Below are 15,596 nucleotides of genomic sequence, written 5' to 3' on the forward strand. Positions count from 1 at the left end.
AGATGGAGACATTATCATCCGCTCCCATCAGGATAGAAATGTTTCATCATGAGATACAGGTGATAAAGTCAGAAGACTGCAGACTTGCAGTGACGCCTGCCTCTAAAGGGCCAAGTTAATGCAAACCATGCCAGCAAAATGCAAAATATTCCCCAAAGCACAAAGGAGGTGCTTTTTTCTTTTAATCTGTCACACATCTGTACACAAGTGGTTCTCATTTGAACTGCTTTTAGAATTTAAATTATAAAAACATACAGTTTATTTTAAACTTCTTCTCATTCTGCCAGTTTGCACAGTGAGTGTTGGAGCACAGAGCTGTTCATGATCACTATATCAGGATAGCTTTAATTAAAACTGTTTCTCATCTGCTACACAGATGAAAGTTGACCAAAAAATGTTATAGTAAAAATTTAGCACTGAGTCACTATTACACACAGATTTTTAATAGAGTTTAAATAGATTTGCATCACTCTCTGACTACTTCATGTAAATTTGTCCAGATGCCCTTTACTAAACTATACAATGAACATGAATACTTTTTAGTACCAGTAGGGGGTGACTCTTGAACTAACAGAATGACACAACATATCTTAAACCATCAAGTGTACTAATCCTGCCAACAGTCATCAATTCACAAAATAATGAAATAAAGTTTAATTCAATTCAATTTTACTTGTAGTACACTTTAGGCCTTCTCACAAAGCAGCTTTACAGAAATCCAGATGCTGATTGAGATTTAAAGCCCTAAATGACAAAAACCAGAGGCAACAATAGAAAGAAAAGATGACTCAACTTCAGAAGAAACCTTGACTCAAAAAAAAAATAAAATAAAAAAAAAAAAAAAACCATCCTCTTCCAGAAAGTATGATTGCATTACTCTTCTTCAAATGTGTACTATCAAGCCAAACAGTACTGAATGTGTTAAAAGGATGTTCAGTATGAGCGTCATAGTCTTTATGATCCCCTGAATCCAGGTGAGCTTATCTACTGAATCAAGAATGAGACTTGACGCCCTGATCCCAGGGCTATAGTCTTCCTTTGATTTCCTTCTTCTTGTTGCTCAATGTCATTTTTAAGGAATTTATGTAAATTAATTAAGGAATTTATGTAAATTCTTAATATTCCTTACTCAAAAGCTGTCACTTTTTGCAAGTGCTTAAGCATAAAGCACTTGTTCATTATTATTTATTCTATCCCACAGCACCATGCACAGCCTTTTTATAATATTAACTTTTTTTTAAATGAAATGTTTTAAACACTGCAATATATTGATGAAATCTATTGTAAGGAAAGTTCTGGTGTTGATATAACTACCTGCAGTGGGTCATTTGACTAAGAAGACACACCTGCTTAAACCATATTTAAATGTAAAGCAAACGGAGTCACTTTTATTTAGACATTGGCCTGCAGAGGTTAGTCAACTTCTCTTTTCAAAGAAGCATTGCTTAATGAGTATGAGATACATGTTGTTACAGTGGTCACGCCACATTTCCGGTTTCAGGAATTTGATGATGACACATGACTCAAAAATAATCACTGTTTTACATGCTTATATCACAGAAGCAAAACTCACTTGGAGTCCAAGAAGCCCATGTCCACAGCCCAGGCTGTAGTACTGTGATTGTCCTGTTGCCGGTACAGAATATGCCACCAGAACACCGAGATGTGCAGCAAGTGTCCGGCTTCTCTTCTCAGATCGGGATTTATTTTGCCCCACCGCTCGTAAATAATGTCTAGAAAAAGAAAAATTTGCCTTTTACCCAAAGCTGCTCAAGTGAAGCAGTGGCGTCAGTCACAGTGCAAACAGCTGCTGGAAACTTACCAGGTGGCTCCATGTGGATGTATGGAAATGTGTCCTGATAAATCTACACGGAGAATAAAAACGAGAAACAAGAAAAATATTAAAATTATGAAAGGGTCTTTATTATTTCTAAATTCTGCTGAATGTCAGCTCATAGCTGAATGAAGGTTGAATAAGGTTGGTATTTTAACAGTTTTTTTTCCCCCTACATACAAGTTTAGTCTTATGTCGGACCACATCCTGTCCCTCCTCAATGTCAGAATCTTCAGACTCCAACATCTCACGTCTTAAACAGAACAGATACACTTTGTAAACAAATATCACATTTTCTCAGAAAAAAAGAGTGAAAAAGCACATTTTCTCAGAAACAAGAGGTAACAAAGGCTAAAATGCAAAATATAGGGATAAACATAGCACTTGGCACTTTTACATAGAAACTTTACCTATGAATAATAGTCAAGAAATTAAAACAACAACAACAACAACCACTGAGTTCAATGTTTATAATTTCTACCACAGTAACCCACACTGCTAACACAATTTCTGTGAAGGATTTAAGAAAAAAAACATATATTTAGTAATAATATATGACCTCATATGTACTCATACACACAAGGTTGGGTGTAATAACCTCACCCTTGAGCTGCTGACGTATAATTTTGAAGATTATATGCTGTGTAATGACGCCAAGGTGGAAATTGCTAAACCAGGTAGTTCACCTTGTTTGGCTAAAACCGCATACACAGTCAGTGTGGCTCACTATGGCTCAATCCCAAATCAAACACCACTTCCGAAAATGCCCACTACACTACCGCATTACACTACCACACTATACTACACTGAACTACCACATTACACTACCACACTATACTACACTGAACTACCACACTACACTACCACACTATACTACACTGATCTAACACATTACACTACCACACTATACTACACTGATCTACCACATTACACTACCACACTATACTACACTGAACTACCACACTATTCTACACTGATCTACCACACTACACTACCACACTATACTACACTGATCTACCACATTACACTACCACACTATACTACACTGAACTACCACACTACACTACCACACTATACTACACTGATCTACCACATTACACTACCACACTATACTATACTGATCTACCACATTACACTACCACACTATACTACACTGAACTACCACACTATACTACACTGATCTACCACACTATACTACACTGATCTACCACATTACACTACCACACTATACTACACTGAACTACCACACTACACTACCACACTATACTACACTGATCTACCACATTACACTACCACACTATACTACACTGAACTACCACACTACACTACCACACTATACTACACTGAACTACCACACTACACTACCACACTATACTACACTGAACTACCACACTACACTACCACACTATACTACACTGATCTACCACATTACACTACCACACTATACTACACTGAACTACCACACTATATTACACTGATCTACCACATTACTCTACCACACTATACTACACTGATCTACCACACTATACTACACTGAACTACCACATTACACTACCACACTATACTACACTGATCTACCACATTACACTACCATATTACACTACCACACTATACTACACTGATCTACCACATTACACTACCACACTATACTACACTGAACTACCACATTACACTACCACACTATACTACACTGATCTACCACATTACACTACCACACTATACTACACTGATCTACCACATTACACTACCACACTATACTACACTGAACTACCACACTACACTACCACACTATACTACACTGAACTACCACATTACACTACACTACCACACTATACTACACTGATCTACCACACTACACTACCACACTATACTACACTGATCTACCACACTACACTACCACACTATACTACACTGAACTACCACACTACACTACCACACTATACTACACTGATCTACCACACTACACTACCACACTATACTACACTGAACTACCACATTACACTACCACACTATTCTACACTGATCTACCACACTACACTACACTACCACACTATACTACACTGAACTACCACACTATACTACCACACTATACTACACTGAACTACCACACTATACTACACTACCACACTATACTACACTGATCTACCACACTACACTACCACACTACACTACACTGAACTACCACACTATACTACACTACCACACTATACTACACTACCACACTATACTACACTACCACACTCAACAGCGTGCCCTAACAGAGTTTAACAGCAAACAGTGTATATAGTATGCGGCCTTGTGGAAGTGATCAAAGGGAGCGTTAGTTACTTCCTGTACTTCTGTGTGGAAATATGTTTTAGAGTACACTAGCTCTTATCTAAGGTCTTATTGTGTGTCACTAAAATGTGACTAAGCCATAAAGAAACGGAAACGCAATAGTTGGAATTAATTAGTTTTAAAAATTAGTTTTAAAAATTAGTTTTAGTCTTAGTTGTTTTAAAAAAGAAGCACTGGTTACTGACAGTGCATCCTCACATGAACGGATGGTTAGGCTAGCGTTAGCCGCGGCTTGCAGAACAGGTCGGCCCAACTACTTCTTATTCTCAGAAATAACAAACACAAAATATACAGAGTTCAGCTGGTCCCAAAACAACTATCATTATAATTATAAGGCTTAGTATATCAGTTATGTCACCAACCTTTCCATTGTTCCTCAGGGATAAGAAAGAAGCAACATAGAGCCACGTACGTTTATTCTACCATGAGAGATTGCACACTGCAGCATAAACAGATTAGTGTCGCCCCCTGGCGGTTGCCCTTTTTTTTTTTAGAGTTATGGAGGGAGTAGAAACCTTACAGTTTGAGTTCTGGTGAGAATAACGCTTCTTCTTCTGTTTCTTATTCTTCTGTTTCTTCTTCTTCTGAAAGTGATTTTATAAAACGTGTGCTCTGTTCCTTGTTTGTTTCGTAGAGTTTAAGGCTGGAAGACGATTCTCGGAAGAGTTCACTCTCCGATTCAAGGCAGTGGGAGTCAGGAGTCGATTCTGCACCGTGAACTTGATTCAGCTCCAGTTCACCCTCCCTCCCTCCCTCCCTCTCTCTCTCTCTCTCTCTCTCTCTCTCTCTCTCTCTCTCTCTCTCTCACACACACACACACACACACACACACACACCTTTAAACTCCAACCCACTAATAAACTAGGCGTATATCGGAGTCGACTCTTATATTGGAATCATAAGCAGTATAACATGTAGTGCTGCTCCAAACCAACAGATGGCAGTAAGCAGCACTGAAAGACTCTGAACAACTGGAAAAACAAGTGAACACCACTTGAGAAAGGGAAGTACTGTGTTTATCGTATTATATAAATATTTGACATCTAGTGAATTTGAATTTGACTATAAGCAGCTTTATAGCTAAGAATATAACAATATAGCAGCATCTGTTGTTTTGCAGGATTTGTAGAAATAACAAACATACAGTGCTGAAATGTGAACTGTGCAACTTACCTCAATTACAGGTTAGATTATTGTTGATGATGGTAGAAAATTCTCCCTCACCTCTGCCAGAGAGGGCGATCTATGGCTTTGTCCTCTTCCTGGGCTCCCAGTTTGCTTTTTGTAAGAACCTTAATGTGTTTAACTAACAGTCATTCGTCAAATGAGTCTAAAGTCTCTGGATCTGAAGGTTTATAGATGTATTTATAGATGTAACTCTGTGTTTTTCTGTTGCTCAGTGCTTTATTTAGTTTGGGCATATGTTCCTGAGACCTGGCTCCACGCTGTCGGCTTAACATACTGGCCTCAGAAGTATGTGAACCATGTTATTTGATACCCTACAATGAATGAGAGAAAATGAAATGGTGTGTCTTTATAATAGGTATATGCTATTATCATGATATTTGATATGTGGCACAGTGGCTCAGGGTTGGGGGTTCGAGTCCTGCCTCCGCCCTGTGTGTGCAAAGTTCGCATGTTCTCAGGGTTTCCTCGGGGAACTCCGGTTTCCTCCCCCTGTCCAAAGACATGCAGTTGGCTGATTGGCATCTCTAAATTGTCTGTAGAATGGGTGTGTGAATGTGTGGGTGATTGTGCCCTGAGTCCCCTGGAATAGGCTTCAGGCTCCCCGCAACCCTGTGCAGTACAGAGAATGGATGGATGGATGGATGGATGATACTCACTGCAAGTTTTAGTATCACGGCTGGACTCAAACACCGGATCAGTTTCAGACCGAATTTGAAATTGTCCTTATGTACTGATGTATCTTTTTTATGCCTTTGGAAGAGAAACTAAAAATACATATACTAAGCACACATTGTCCTATTAAAATACAAATCACAAAAAAGGACAGATGACAGAACAGTAAGTTTAGTGCCTTTTTGTTTGTTTGCTTGAACAAACAGGTTAATTTTTTTTGTCTGTTTACTATGTTTGGTATTACAGTCTTGAAACACTTGCCTGTGTGTGCGTGTGTGTGTGCGTGTGTGCGTGCGTGCAGTTGATTGCCCCACATCGTTCTCATTACACCATTGATAAGATATAACGCATTGCTCAAACCTAATAGTTTTACTGCCTGTCTAATATCATGTCACATAAAGACTGGACACCATTCAGCACCATTGTGCAAGCATTATCAAAAAAAAAAAAAAGGTCGATCAGAACATCACTTACACTATAGCTATGACAAGTTTAGAAACTTAAAAATATCATCACTATGCTGTGTTGCATTCACAACAATTTTTTTTCCTAATCAAATCCACTTCCATTCAGAAGGCAGCATATTTAGGTTCTTTAGGTAGTTTGGCCAAATTTGAGGGCAACATGACGTCCTTGTTGTACAGTACAATCCTGTAATCCTTGTCATAATTTTACTTTGAAAATGATACTGCAGGAATATGGTCAACTGTTGTCATTATAGGAAAATCTTATGTCAGCTGATGCCTCATTTACAAATGATTACAATCGAGGCAAAACTAGACCGGAATGCTGAAAGTACAATATACAAAAATAATTAACTGTCTTCTCCAGGTATTGGGCTCTTGCCATGCCGATTTATCTGCTGGTTGCGTTAACCATGTGTTATGTGGTGCTGTTTGGAGTCAATATGATAAACACGGCTCCTCTGTGTTCTGTGGACAACGTCACAGGTAAGACACCATGTCTCCATTTGATTATATGTATTCTGACTTCATAATTCTTGGTGCTGCACTGACTCTGGGGTTTAGGCTCCATGTTGTAACTCTTTATAGCAGTGTCATATGACAGTTCTTGTTCTATGGAGTCTTCATTTTTTTTTTAAATACACATGTAAAATGATTTAATGGAATTATAAATATTCAAAGGAGGACCTATTTACATTTCCAGTACAAAGTGTGACTTAAAATGAGCCACTGTCCCGTTATAAATTTGTAGACAAAAATTATATGGCAAATAGCTTTACATTTCAGTAATGAAAGAAGTAATGTGGCCTTGTATGTAGGTCGCAGATAAAATTGTGTATTAATGTATGCTCTCCTGTGTATTTATTGTGTTGTGCTTCACTTTTCTTTTAACTGGAACTGTGTTGTTCTATACATTGCTTTTGTCTGACACCGTCACACTACTTTACATGCAGAACCTCTGCATTGTCCTGAATGCTACACTGTGGTCATTGAGGCACAACATTTCATTCCATTGTTAACTCATCTAAGGATAAGATAACAAAGTTCACCAGACCTAAGCTGGTCACCCTGAAGCACTTTATTTTAAAGTAAACGTGTAAGGTCCATCAGTTACACGCGGAACATAAGTAGAGCCCAACGTCTACAGCATAATATTTAATGTTTTTTTCCCATTTACACCAGCATGACAACTTTTCCAATAGAACAGACCTATACAGCTCAATCTTACAGTATCATGCTGGCTTTTTTGGATTAGCTTTTGGTCCATCATGTAGTGTCAGAGCCATAATAACTATATTAAATACAACTGCCTTAAAGTAATGGTTTAAAGTGTTTAAACCAGAAGTTGTCTTGTCCCGTATAAAGAAAAGGTGCTGACATGGCATGGAGTTTTTATTTGTTAGTTTGTTTGTTTGTTTATAAAAGGGTGTTGCCCCAAATTAATATATTGGTACTACAATTTAATATATCAAGGCCAAGATTTAAGCTTCTTGTGGCTACAAATTAATATATTAAGGTCACGATTTTTTAAAAATCCCATTTTCTCCCTAACTTGGTCTTAACCAATTCCCACCCACCAGCGGCTAGCACCCGGGGTGGGTGAGGATTAACACTTGCCTTCCTTCATGACACGTGAAGTCAGCCAACTGGATCTCTTTGAATGGCTGCGCTTGCAGTGTCACAGGACAGCGTAACACAGTTATCCACCCTCTTCTGCATATATGCGCTCACAGACCGCCACGATTGGCTGGTGTCACTGTGATTGACAGGGGAGAGAGACTATGCCGTCCGGCATATATGTCTAAGAAAGCGCTTGCACTCTCTTGGACTCCCAGCCATGGATGGCTGTGACATCTTTGGGATTCAAACTCACGATCTCTGGACAATAGGGTGAACGTTTGTGAGATGGATGTGTGAGAAATGTGTAAGACGCTTAGACCGTTGTGGCCACAGGCACCTAAGCATGGACATGACTGAGAATATTACACTTTACTTCAATCTTGGAATGGCTCATAAAGATGTATTGGATTCGCTGGCTTTGTGGCATAAATATACCATCAGCCCATGACACCTTAAGCAAATTCTCAAAGTGAATAGACTTTTTTGTGGGTTCCTACTAAATAATTAACTGGAGGTCACGTATTAAGTTCTGGGTTCAGGTTACACAATTCGTGGCCATGACATAATAACTGGTGGCCAAAAGATGCTTAGTCTGTGCCTCGAATTATTAGCTTGTGGCCTCAATATATTAATTTGGAGCCACAACTTATTTAAAAAAAACTCACCTCAACAGTTCTATAATAACATGAATATTTGCTCATTTCTTTTTTTTCTTTTTTTTTTCAATATTTATTTTCATCTAACAGAGGTATTGACTACCTTATTTGAAATTGAATTAATCATTGTATCATTCATCATTTACTTTCTGGCTTCTCAATGTTTGGCTATCCTCGTAGTATTAAATTTATACATTTTGACTCACATTTTGAATTTTCTCAGACTGGAATGCCTTTTTGATGCATGTTAATATATCTTTACTCTTTCTTTGTGGAAAATATGATGCGTCTCTCAGTGGTGACACATGTCTGTCTGGTATTATTTATTTCTATTCCCCTTTAGATCATTTTGCTAAGACTCAGCTTCAGGATGCAGGCCAGAAAGAGGCCATACCTCGACTGCGAGATCTGTCCATTAGTGAAGTCAACCATCATTTCTACCTGACACACAATGAACTCTGAGACCCCAGACTCTGGCAGTGAGATGCAGTGTCCTTGCATGATGCTTCATGTCTCCAAATTTCTGATCTGCATTGATCCATATAGATGACCAGCATCCAGGATTGCTTTTCATCAGTCCTGGCTTTTGGAGTTTGCTGAGGTTTTAGATGCACCTTTTCCATCACTCACTCATGACAGGACAGACATTTGACTTTAAGGTGAACCCTCAGCGTAAGGTATGGTAAACACATGACCCTCTGAGGTGGAGCCTAATCATGGCACTGAGCAGTGGGGAAAAGTGCTGAACAACTACACAGGTAGAAGGACTTTTCACAGTCTGATTGAGAGGAAGTAAAAGTAGGAGTGCAAAGGCAGTGTGAGAACTTTTGTATTACCAAAAAATATAAATTGCTTTTATAGTTATAGCTCAACTTGTCCATTTTGGTTATTATTGATAGAGCTGTTTTTAGAACATGCAGCTGAAATTGCAAGTATGAGAGATTTCAGAATGCTGTCTGGATCTTGTACTTTGGGAAATATAGAATTTTATTTACAGTCACAATTATTTCAAACAATTAATTAAAAAAGAGTCAATTCTGTGCAAAAGCCTTTGAATTTTAATTTATGTCTTCTCTGTTAATGCTGGTAGGAAAGAGTAAAAAAAAAATTGAAAAGTAGAAAAAAATCTAAATGTTACAGAGAAATCTTGTATACAGTTAGATTTATTAATATTATGGTTTACAGGAGTCTGTGATGTATATGCAGGGAGTCCTTGACTGTACTGCTTTATGAAAGTCACATGACAGTCATGGAGATCACTATCAGCTATTATTTGATTGTTATGGTTATTATTCAGCTGTATGGTTACTATTCAGCTGCAAAAAAAAGATGCAAAACCTTTTTTTTTTTTGCCGTGCAAGATCATGATAACTTTGTAGGGATGGAGCCTAGAGCATGATAACAAGATAAGCAGCAGCTCTGCAAAGGAACTGTGGAAGATTCTCCAAGATTCTCAGAACAACCTGCCAGTCAATTTTCTTGTAAAGTCACATGACAGAGTACCTAAAACAGTTGATAAGGTTTAAAAGTAAAGGATAGTCACACCAAATATTGATATGATTTATAACGTTTTCTTGTCTCTTTATATTGTTTTGTTTAGATTTACAAGCATTTATTTTAATTATTTTTAAGAATCTCCAATTTTCCTTGTACAGTACTGTATGGTTTTGACAGACCTAGACATAGATACTGAATGATCAGCATATACAGTATATTTCTGATATCCTATATTAAATTACAGAAATGATCAATGCTTTTGTTTGTTTTGTTCTGTATTTTAATAAATCTCTCTTTTAAAAATGTGCTAACTAAAAAAAAACATACTACTATCTGTTGCTATATGTCTACATGCTCAAATCAGATGTGCAGAGTCACTGTAGGGCTCAGAGGGTTTCACCTCTTGAACTCAGACTAGAAGTGAAATGGTCATCTGGCTATCTGTCCATCTCCAGGACTTCACAGAAGCTCTTCAATCAGTCTGCTCACCTCTCCTGCCCTCACCTGTCCACCCATGTCCCGTCCTGCCCCTCTGTCCTCGTCCCTCCTGCAGACAGGTGAAGGGTCGGCGGCCGCCACCACTGCAGATAACCCGTCATAAACAAACAGAGCTGGTGTCGAGTAGCTGGCCACTGTTTAACCCTACCATTACCTTCTGCTCAGACCTTCAGCTCCGCTGCCCTTCACAGAACCGGACTCTAGAGATGGGGGGAAAAAATTGATCCTGTATATCGACTTTGTATAGCCTCTTAAATAAACCACATGTAAGACTGCTACAGATCGTCCATTAGCCTCTGCCCTTTAATTATGCTTACGTAACATTAATAAGATTATGAAAGGCTGGACTCTTATTCTGTGATATACACTCACTGTCCACTTTATTAGGAACACCTGTATCCCTGCATATTCATGCAGTTATCTAAAAAGCCAATCATGTGGCAGCAGTGCAGCACATAAAATCATGCAGATACAGGTCAAGAGCTTCAAGTAGTTTTCACATCAAACATCAGAAAGAAGAAAAAGTGTGATCTTTGAAAAGTGAGTTTGATCGTGGTGTGGATGTTGGTACTAAACAGGCTGGTTTGAATATGTCAGAAATTGCTGATCTCCTGGGAGTTTCACAGAATGGTTTCACATTTCACAGAAAGTTTAGTTTGAAATAAAAAATTATAACATGGCAGAAATTTTACAGTGCCTGAGTGTGTCAGTAGTTCAAACGTTTGCATTCCTGATCATATGCTCCAGTTAATTTATATGAATGTGCCTCATTTAGGCATCTAAACACTAAAAAACAAAACAAAAATCCAAAACAAATATCAAATGATCTGATAAAAGTCAACAGTTACATCAGATGTTAGACTGTTTCAACATAATATCTGAACATGTGCTTTTAAACGTGTTACTTGTGTTAGTGAAGAAGCATGGAGAGTTACAAGTTATATGGGGAGTGTAAACTTTTGCACCCAACTGTATCAGCTGTTGCAGAGCAGGAGCTCAGACCTGTGATTTCCTGTGAACAGCTCACAGTGTCTTTTTGGTTTAATTATTTCACAGTCTTCAAACAGGCACAAACATTTGCACTAAATTGTGTCTCAGTAATAGATATTTTTCTTTATTAGGATTAGCCTGTGGAGTTGTACTAGCTTAATAAAGCATTTTTAAGTGATTATCTAAACATGACATGAAGATCATATGTTTAATTAAATTGTTAGACCTCATGTGGTCATGTTGTTTCATAATTTCCTGGTGTATAAACGATAACTATTTGTCCCTTGTGGTTTCATGTCCAACTCACAATATTGCAAATGTTTATTAAAATGGTTTATGTTTGAGTCATATGTACAGTGATACAACACTATGACAAAGAAGGACAACATGAAATGGACAAAAAAATGTTTAAATCTTTTAAAATAAATCTTTATTCATTACATATGTAAGAAAAAAATACAAATCCCATAAATGTACAACACAATATTACAACATCTCTATTAAGACATTTGTAAGCTAATGTAATGAAAGTGTAATATGTGATATTAATTATAATAGCATGCACTGTACAGAATGCAGAGTGTTTGAATTTGAACCAGCTTGCACTCTGAGTCCCATGTGCACTCCTGAGGAAGGAGAATGTGATGGAGTAGGTTTGAGACTTGCTCAGGTTAAAGGTGTGTTTATGCTTTATTTGAGTAAACAGTACCAGTGCTGCATGGTTCCATGACTCAGTTCCGCTGTGTATCCACGCACCATTCCTGCTTCCTGAGACCGGCTACCATGATCGCCTGTTCTTTCATAAGTTTGTTTCCAAAACAGCAGCTTTTCCTCCACAGGAGTGGAGTGTGCTGGATCTCCACCACCAAATCCAGCAAACAGTACAGCTACACAACTCAGTACAACCCAGCTGTGTTAACTCGAGATTACATTTCTGAGAGTTGTTTCTATAGCTGCATAACAAATAATCCTTGTTCCACAGTCAAGCATGTCTGTTCACTGAAAATGCACTTTAGTGTAGGACTATACTTATGCAGATAAACAGCCTCCAGCTCTCCAAAGGCTGGTCAAACGTAACAAAGGTTTCTGGCTGGGAAGAAGGATCACAAAAAAATGATGATAATGACCACTAACCACTGGCTGTATGAAGCTCACATCACTGTTAAATATCATCTATAGTCCATGCATCAAGCATCCTTCCTTTATGTGGTCCTTTTTACTGGTACCCTAAACTCAGTCTCTGTTTCATCCACATCTTCATCCTCATCCTCCTCTTCAGAGCTGGAGTCATCATTATAGAAGTGTAGAGTGGCTTGAACGGGAAAGCTGGCCAGAACTTTCCTCCCCAGATGAGAGAGATAGTCCTGGATTTTAGATCTGGGCATGAACAGCCTGTTAGGTGAAGTTAGAAACATGATTTGCATGACCTTTTGGGAATGTATTAAAATTCTTACATTTTGTAGGTGCTGCAAATACAACAATTTATTTAGCAATAATAATAATAATAATAATAATAATAATAGGTTAGAAAATTGCTGCAAAATGGTGCTAATTGTTAGACGTATTCTACATGTACAAGTTAGAACTAACCTCACTGGGTGATGAAAGCCTTGCATGTCAGACACCTGCCTGGATCCAGTAGCTTTCTATATTAAAAACAAAAAAGCATTGTAGATCTCACAAATCTGCAACTGCTATGTACAGTATGATTTCTAAACACTCTGAGTCAGAAGATATTTTTACTTTTTTAGGTTGAGTGTCTGACATAGTAAGAGTCCATGGTCTCCATATTACTGGACATCTGTAAATAGAAAAGCAAAACAATAAGAAAAAAAAAAAATTAGCAAAAATGGCAAAGAAATAATAACTAACGAGTTTTACCCAGTGAGTTGTGCACCGGGTCCTGTTGGATGCCATCTGCTGGCTTGTGTATGATGTACAGGTGAGATTTTTGCACCTACACCAGGAGGGAGCATCTTCACTGTCAGGAACAGACTGCTGTGTGAGAGCCCGTGCGCCGGGGTTTATAAAGGCGCGCGCAGAGGGGGCGGGGCGTTTTAGTGACGTCACACTCATTGACTTTGGGATAGCACATGAAAAATTAGGTAAAAGTAATAAAATATAATAAAAGGCATTTATATAGACTTCATAAATCGAAAATAAATAAATAATAGTCCAAAGCCAATAAAACCTAAAGTCTGACCCTCCAAAATCCCGCTTTAAACCCTGTATTAAATTATGGCATTATGACAAATTATTATTGCAAATTATATCACAAGGGTACAAAGGTGCATTGACTAGACTTTAATACAGAGACTATTATTTACATCTATCTTTTTAGGCTCTGTATGCTTACTAATACATAAAAATAACCATTCACCTAATAACTAAACATTAGCATTAGACACTACTGTTATCTGCATGTTATTATTTGCAAGTATTTGCACTTTACTGCATTATCTGTCATTATTACTGTTATTTATATCAGACTGTTATTTGCGCATTATTGCTATTTGCACATCTGCATTTCATCCACTGTATGTATCCACTGCATCATATCGCATGCATCATGCTGCTTACCACTACCTGTATACTGATTATCTCAACTAACTGCACCATAATTCATATTTATTCCATTTAACTTAATTGCCATTTTCATTACTGCTATGCATCATATTGTTTACCTTTACCTTGTTACCTCATTTTAACTTATTTGCTAATTGCAATACTGGTGGGATGCCAACTGCATTTCGTTGTCTTTGTACTCATACTCAATGACAATAAAGTTGAACCTAACCTAACCTAAAAGTATCTTGAGGTGCATGTTGCCTGCAGGGCCGGATTTTGGGAGCCCAAGGCAAAACATAGGAATGGGGCCCTCATTTCAGTGCTTTGACATCGATATTTAAATTTTCAGCTAACGTTATTTAGCATAAAAAATTTTAAATATATTATTATATAATTTGCCTTTTATAGTGGCCCTTGGCTTCTGGGGGTCCAAGGTACTGGCCAACCTTTGCCTAGTGCTAAATCCGCCCCTGACTGACTGCCTGTTAGAAAGTATAAATGTGCCAATACCTAACAGTTAATAATTAAAAGAGAGAAATATATATATATATATATATATATATATATATATATATATATATATATATATATATATATATATATATATATATATGTGTGTGTGTGTGTGTATGTGTGTGTATATAGAAATATTCAAAATAAATAAATAATTTTAATTCTAGACAATCTGTATCCTGATAGTTTGTAGGGTATTACATATTAAGTCAAAATAATGAGAGCCAAATAATAAGGGAATAATTTCTTGGAACAGAGGTATTAAGTTGTAATTATGATATGTTTTGTTGCAATAACAGTGCTTAAAGACTTTTTCACAACTTGGGGTTAGCGGGAGAAGTGCTGTCTGAGCCTGGGTTAGTAACTGAGGTTCCTTTGGGTTCTCCAGTTTCCCTCCACCTCCCAAAAACATGCCAGTAGGTGGACTGACTATGTTAAATTGCCCCTAGGTGTGTGTGTGTGCGTGTGTCTCGCAGTGTTCTCTGGATAGGCTCTGTTCTGTTCCACCACGACCAGACACACACACACACACACACACGTGCGCACAGCTTTCCGTTTGTTTGTTTGTTATTTTTGACGCTTTATAATCAATGTATCAGTTTGAAAAACCGTCTCCTCCATTTTATATCGGCAACAATGGCAATAAAAAGAGAAAAACTTGGAGAACCCTTTCTTGGGGACTCAAATGAGTATTTATTTATTTATTTATGTATTTATTTAAACCACATTTGGTTTCGTTTACATTTATGTTGATAGTGA

The 15,596-nt window shown here is 37.6% G+C and overlaps 3 protein-coding genes across 8 annotated transcripts in view; 1 reads left to right on the plus strand and 2 right to left on the minus strand.

Moving 5' to 3' along the window:
* The window catches only part of ttc3 (tetratricopeptide repeat domain 3), a 37,153-nt gene extending 32,284 nt beyond the window's left edge, over positions 1 to 4,869 (minus strand). For 2 of the 5 annotated variants that reach the window (XM_034312784.2, XM_034312783.2), the window contains exons 1-4: positions 4,534 to 4,868; positions 2,015 to 2,087; positions 1,823 to 1,865; positions 1,574 to 1,733 (exon numbers count right to left, since the gene is read on the minus strand). In XM_034312784.2, the coding sequence (XP_034168675.2) occupies positions 1,574 to 1,733; positions 1,823 to 1,865; positions 2,015 to 2,087; positions 4,534 to 4,541 (284 nt within the window). In that variant the 5' untranslated portion in view covers positions 4,542 to 4,868. Of the gene's footprint in view, positions 1 to 1,573; positions 1,734 to 1,822; positions 1,866 to 2,014; positions 2,088 to 4,369; positions 4,507 to 4,533 lie in introns of those variants that run through there. The other 3 variants (XM_053241287.1, XM_034312785.2, XM_053241286.1) reach the window with 3 other exon arrangements.
* A 151-nt stretch (positions 4,870 to 5,020) lies between these two features.
* On the plus strand, positions 5,021 to 10,518 carry pigp (phosphatidylinositol glycan anchor biosynthesis, class P). 2 transcript variants are annotated; one of them, XM_053241290.1, is made up of 5 exons: positions 5,021 to 5,172; positions 5,354 to 5,455; positions 5,572 to 5,644; positions 6,863 to 6,981; positions 9,115 to 10,518. In XM_053241290.1, the coding sequence occupies exons 2-5, from the start codon at positions 5,371 to 5,373 to the stop codon at positions 9,231 to 9,233; spliced, it is 396 nt and encodes a 131-aa protein (XP_053097265.1). In that variant the 5' UTR covers positions 5,021 to 5,172; positions 5,354 to 5,370; the 3' UTR covers positions 9,234 to 10,518. The 2 variants fall into 2 exon arrangements, with proteins under 2 accessions (XP_053097265.1, XP_026797657.1); XM_026941856.3 differs by lacking the exon at positions 5,021 to 5,172 and having other exon boundaries at positions 5,180 to 5,455.
* Positions 10,519 to 12,169: 1,651 nt separating this feature from the next.
* Positions 12,170 to 13,759, minus strand: ripply3 (ripply transcriptional repressor 3). Its single transcript, XM_026942021.3, has 4 exons — positions 13,638 to 13,759; positions 13,500 to 13,557; positions 13,347 to 13,402; positions 12,170 to 13,148 (listed from the first exon to the last, which is right to left on the minus strand). Exons 1-4 carry the CDS (start codon positions 13,730 to 13,732, stop codon positions 12,959 to 12,961), a joined length of 399 nt encoding a protein of 132 aa, XP_026797822.1. The 5' UTR covers positions 13,733 to 13,759; the 3' UTR covers positions 12,170 to 12,958.
* Positions 13,760 to 15,596: the final 1,837 nt, after the last annotated feature.

Source organism: Pangasianodon hypophthalmus, chromosome 17 (assembly GCF_027358585.1).
Source record: "Pangasianodon hypophthalmus isolate fPanHyp1 chromosome 17, fPanHyp1.pri, whole genome shotgun sequence".
Lineage (NCBI taxonomy): Eukaryota > Metazoa > Chordata > Actinopteri > Siluriformes > Pangasiidae > Pangasianodon > Pangasianodon hypophthalmus.

Excerpts from the sequence above, each read along its gene's own strand:
- pigp (XM_053241290.1), top strand. The coding sequence starts at position 5,371 with ATGATGGTAGAAAATTCTCCCTCACCTCTGCCAGAGAGGGCGATCTAT. Across the intron at positions 5,645-6,862 it reads TTAACATACTGGCCTCAGAA|GTATTGGGCTCTTGCCATGC; the intron begins GTATGTGAACCA and ends TGTCTTCTCCAG. Across the intron at positions 6,982-9,114 it reads TTCTGTGGACAACGTCACAG|ATCATTTTGCTAAGACTCAG; the intron begins GTAAGACACCAT and ends ATTCCCCTTTAG.
- ripply3 (XM_026942021.3), bottom strand. The coding sequence starts at position 13,732 with ATGCTCCCTCCTGGTGTAGGTGCAAAAATCTCACCTGTACATCATACA. Across the intron at positions 13,558-13,637 it reads CCCGGTGCACAACTCACTGG|ATGTCCAGTAATATGGAGAC; the intron begins GTAAAACTCGTT and ends TTCTATTTACAG. Across the intron at positions 13,403-13,499 it reads CAGACACTCAACCTAAAAAA|AAAGCTACTGGATCCAGGCA; the intron begins GTAAAAATATCT and ends TTTTTAATATAG.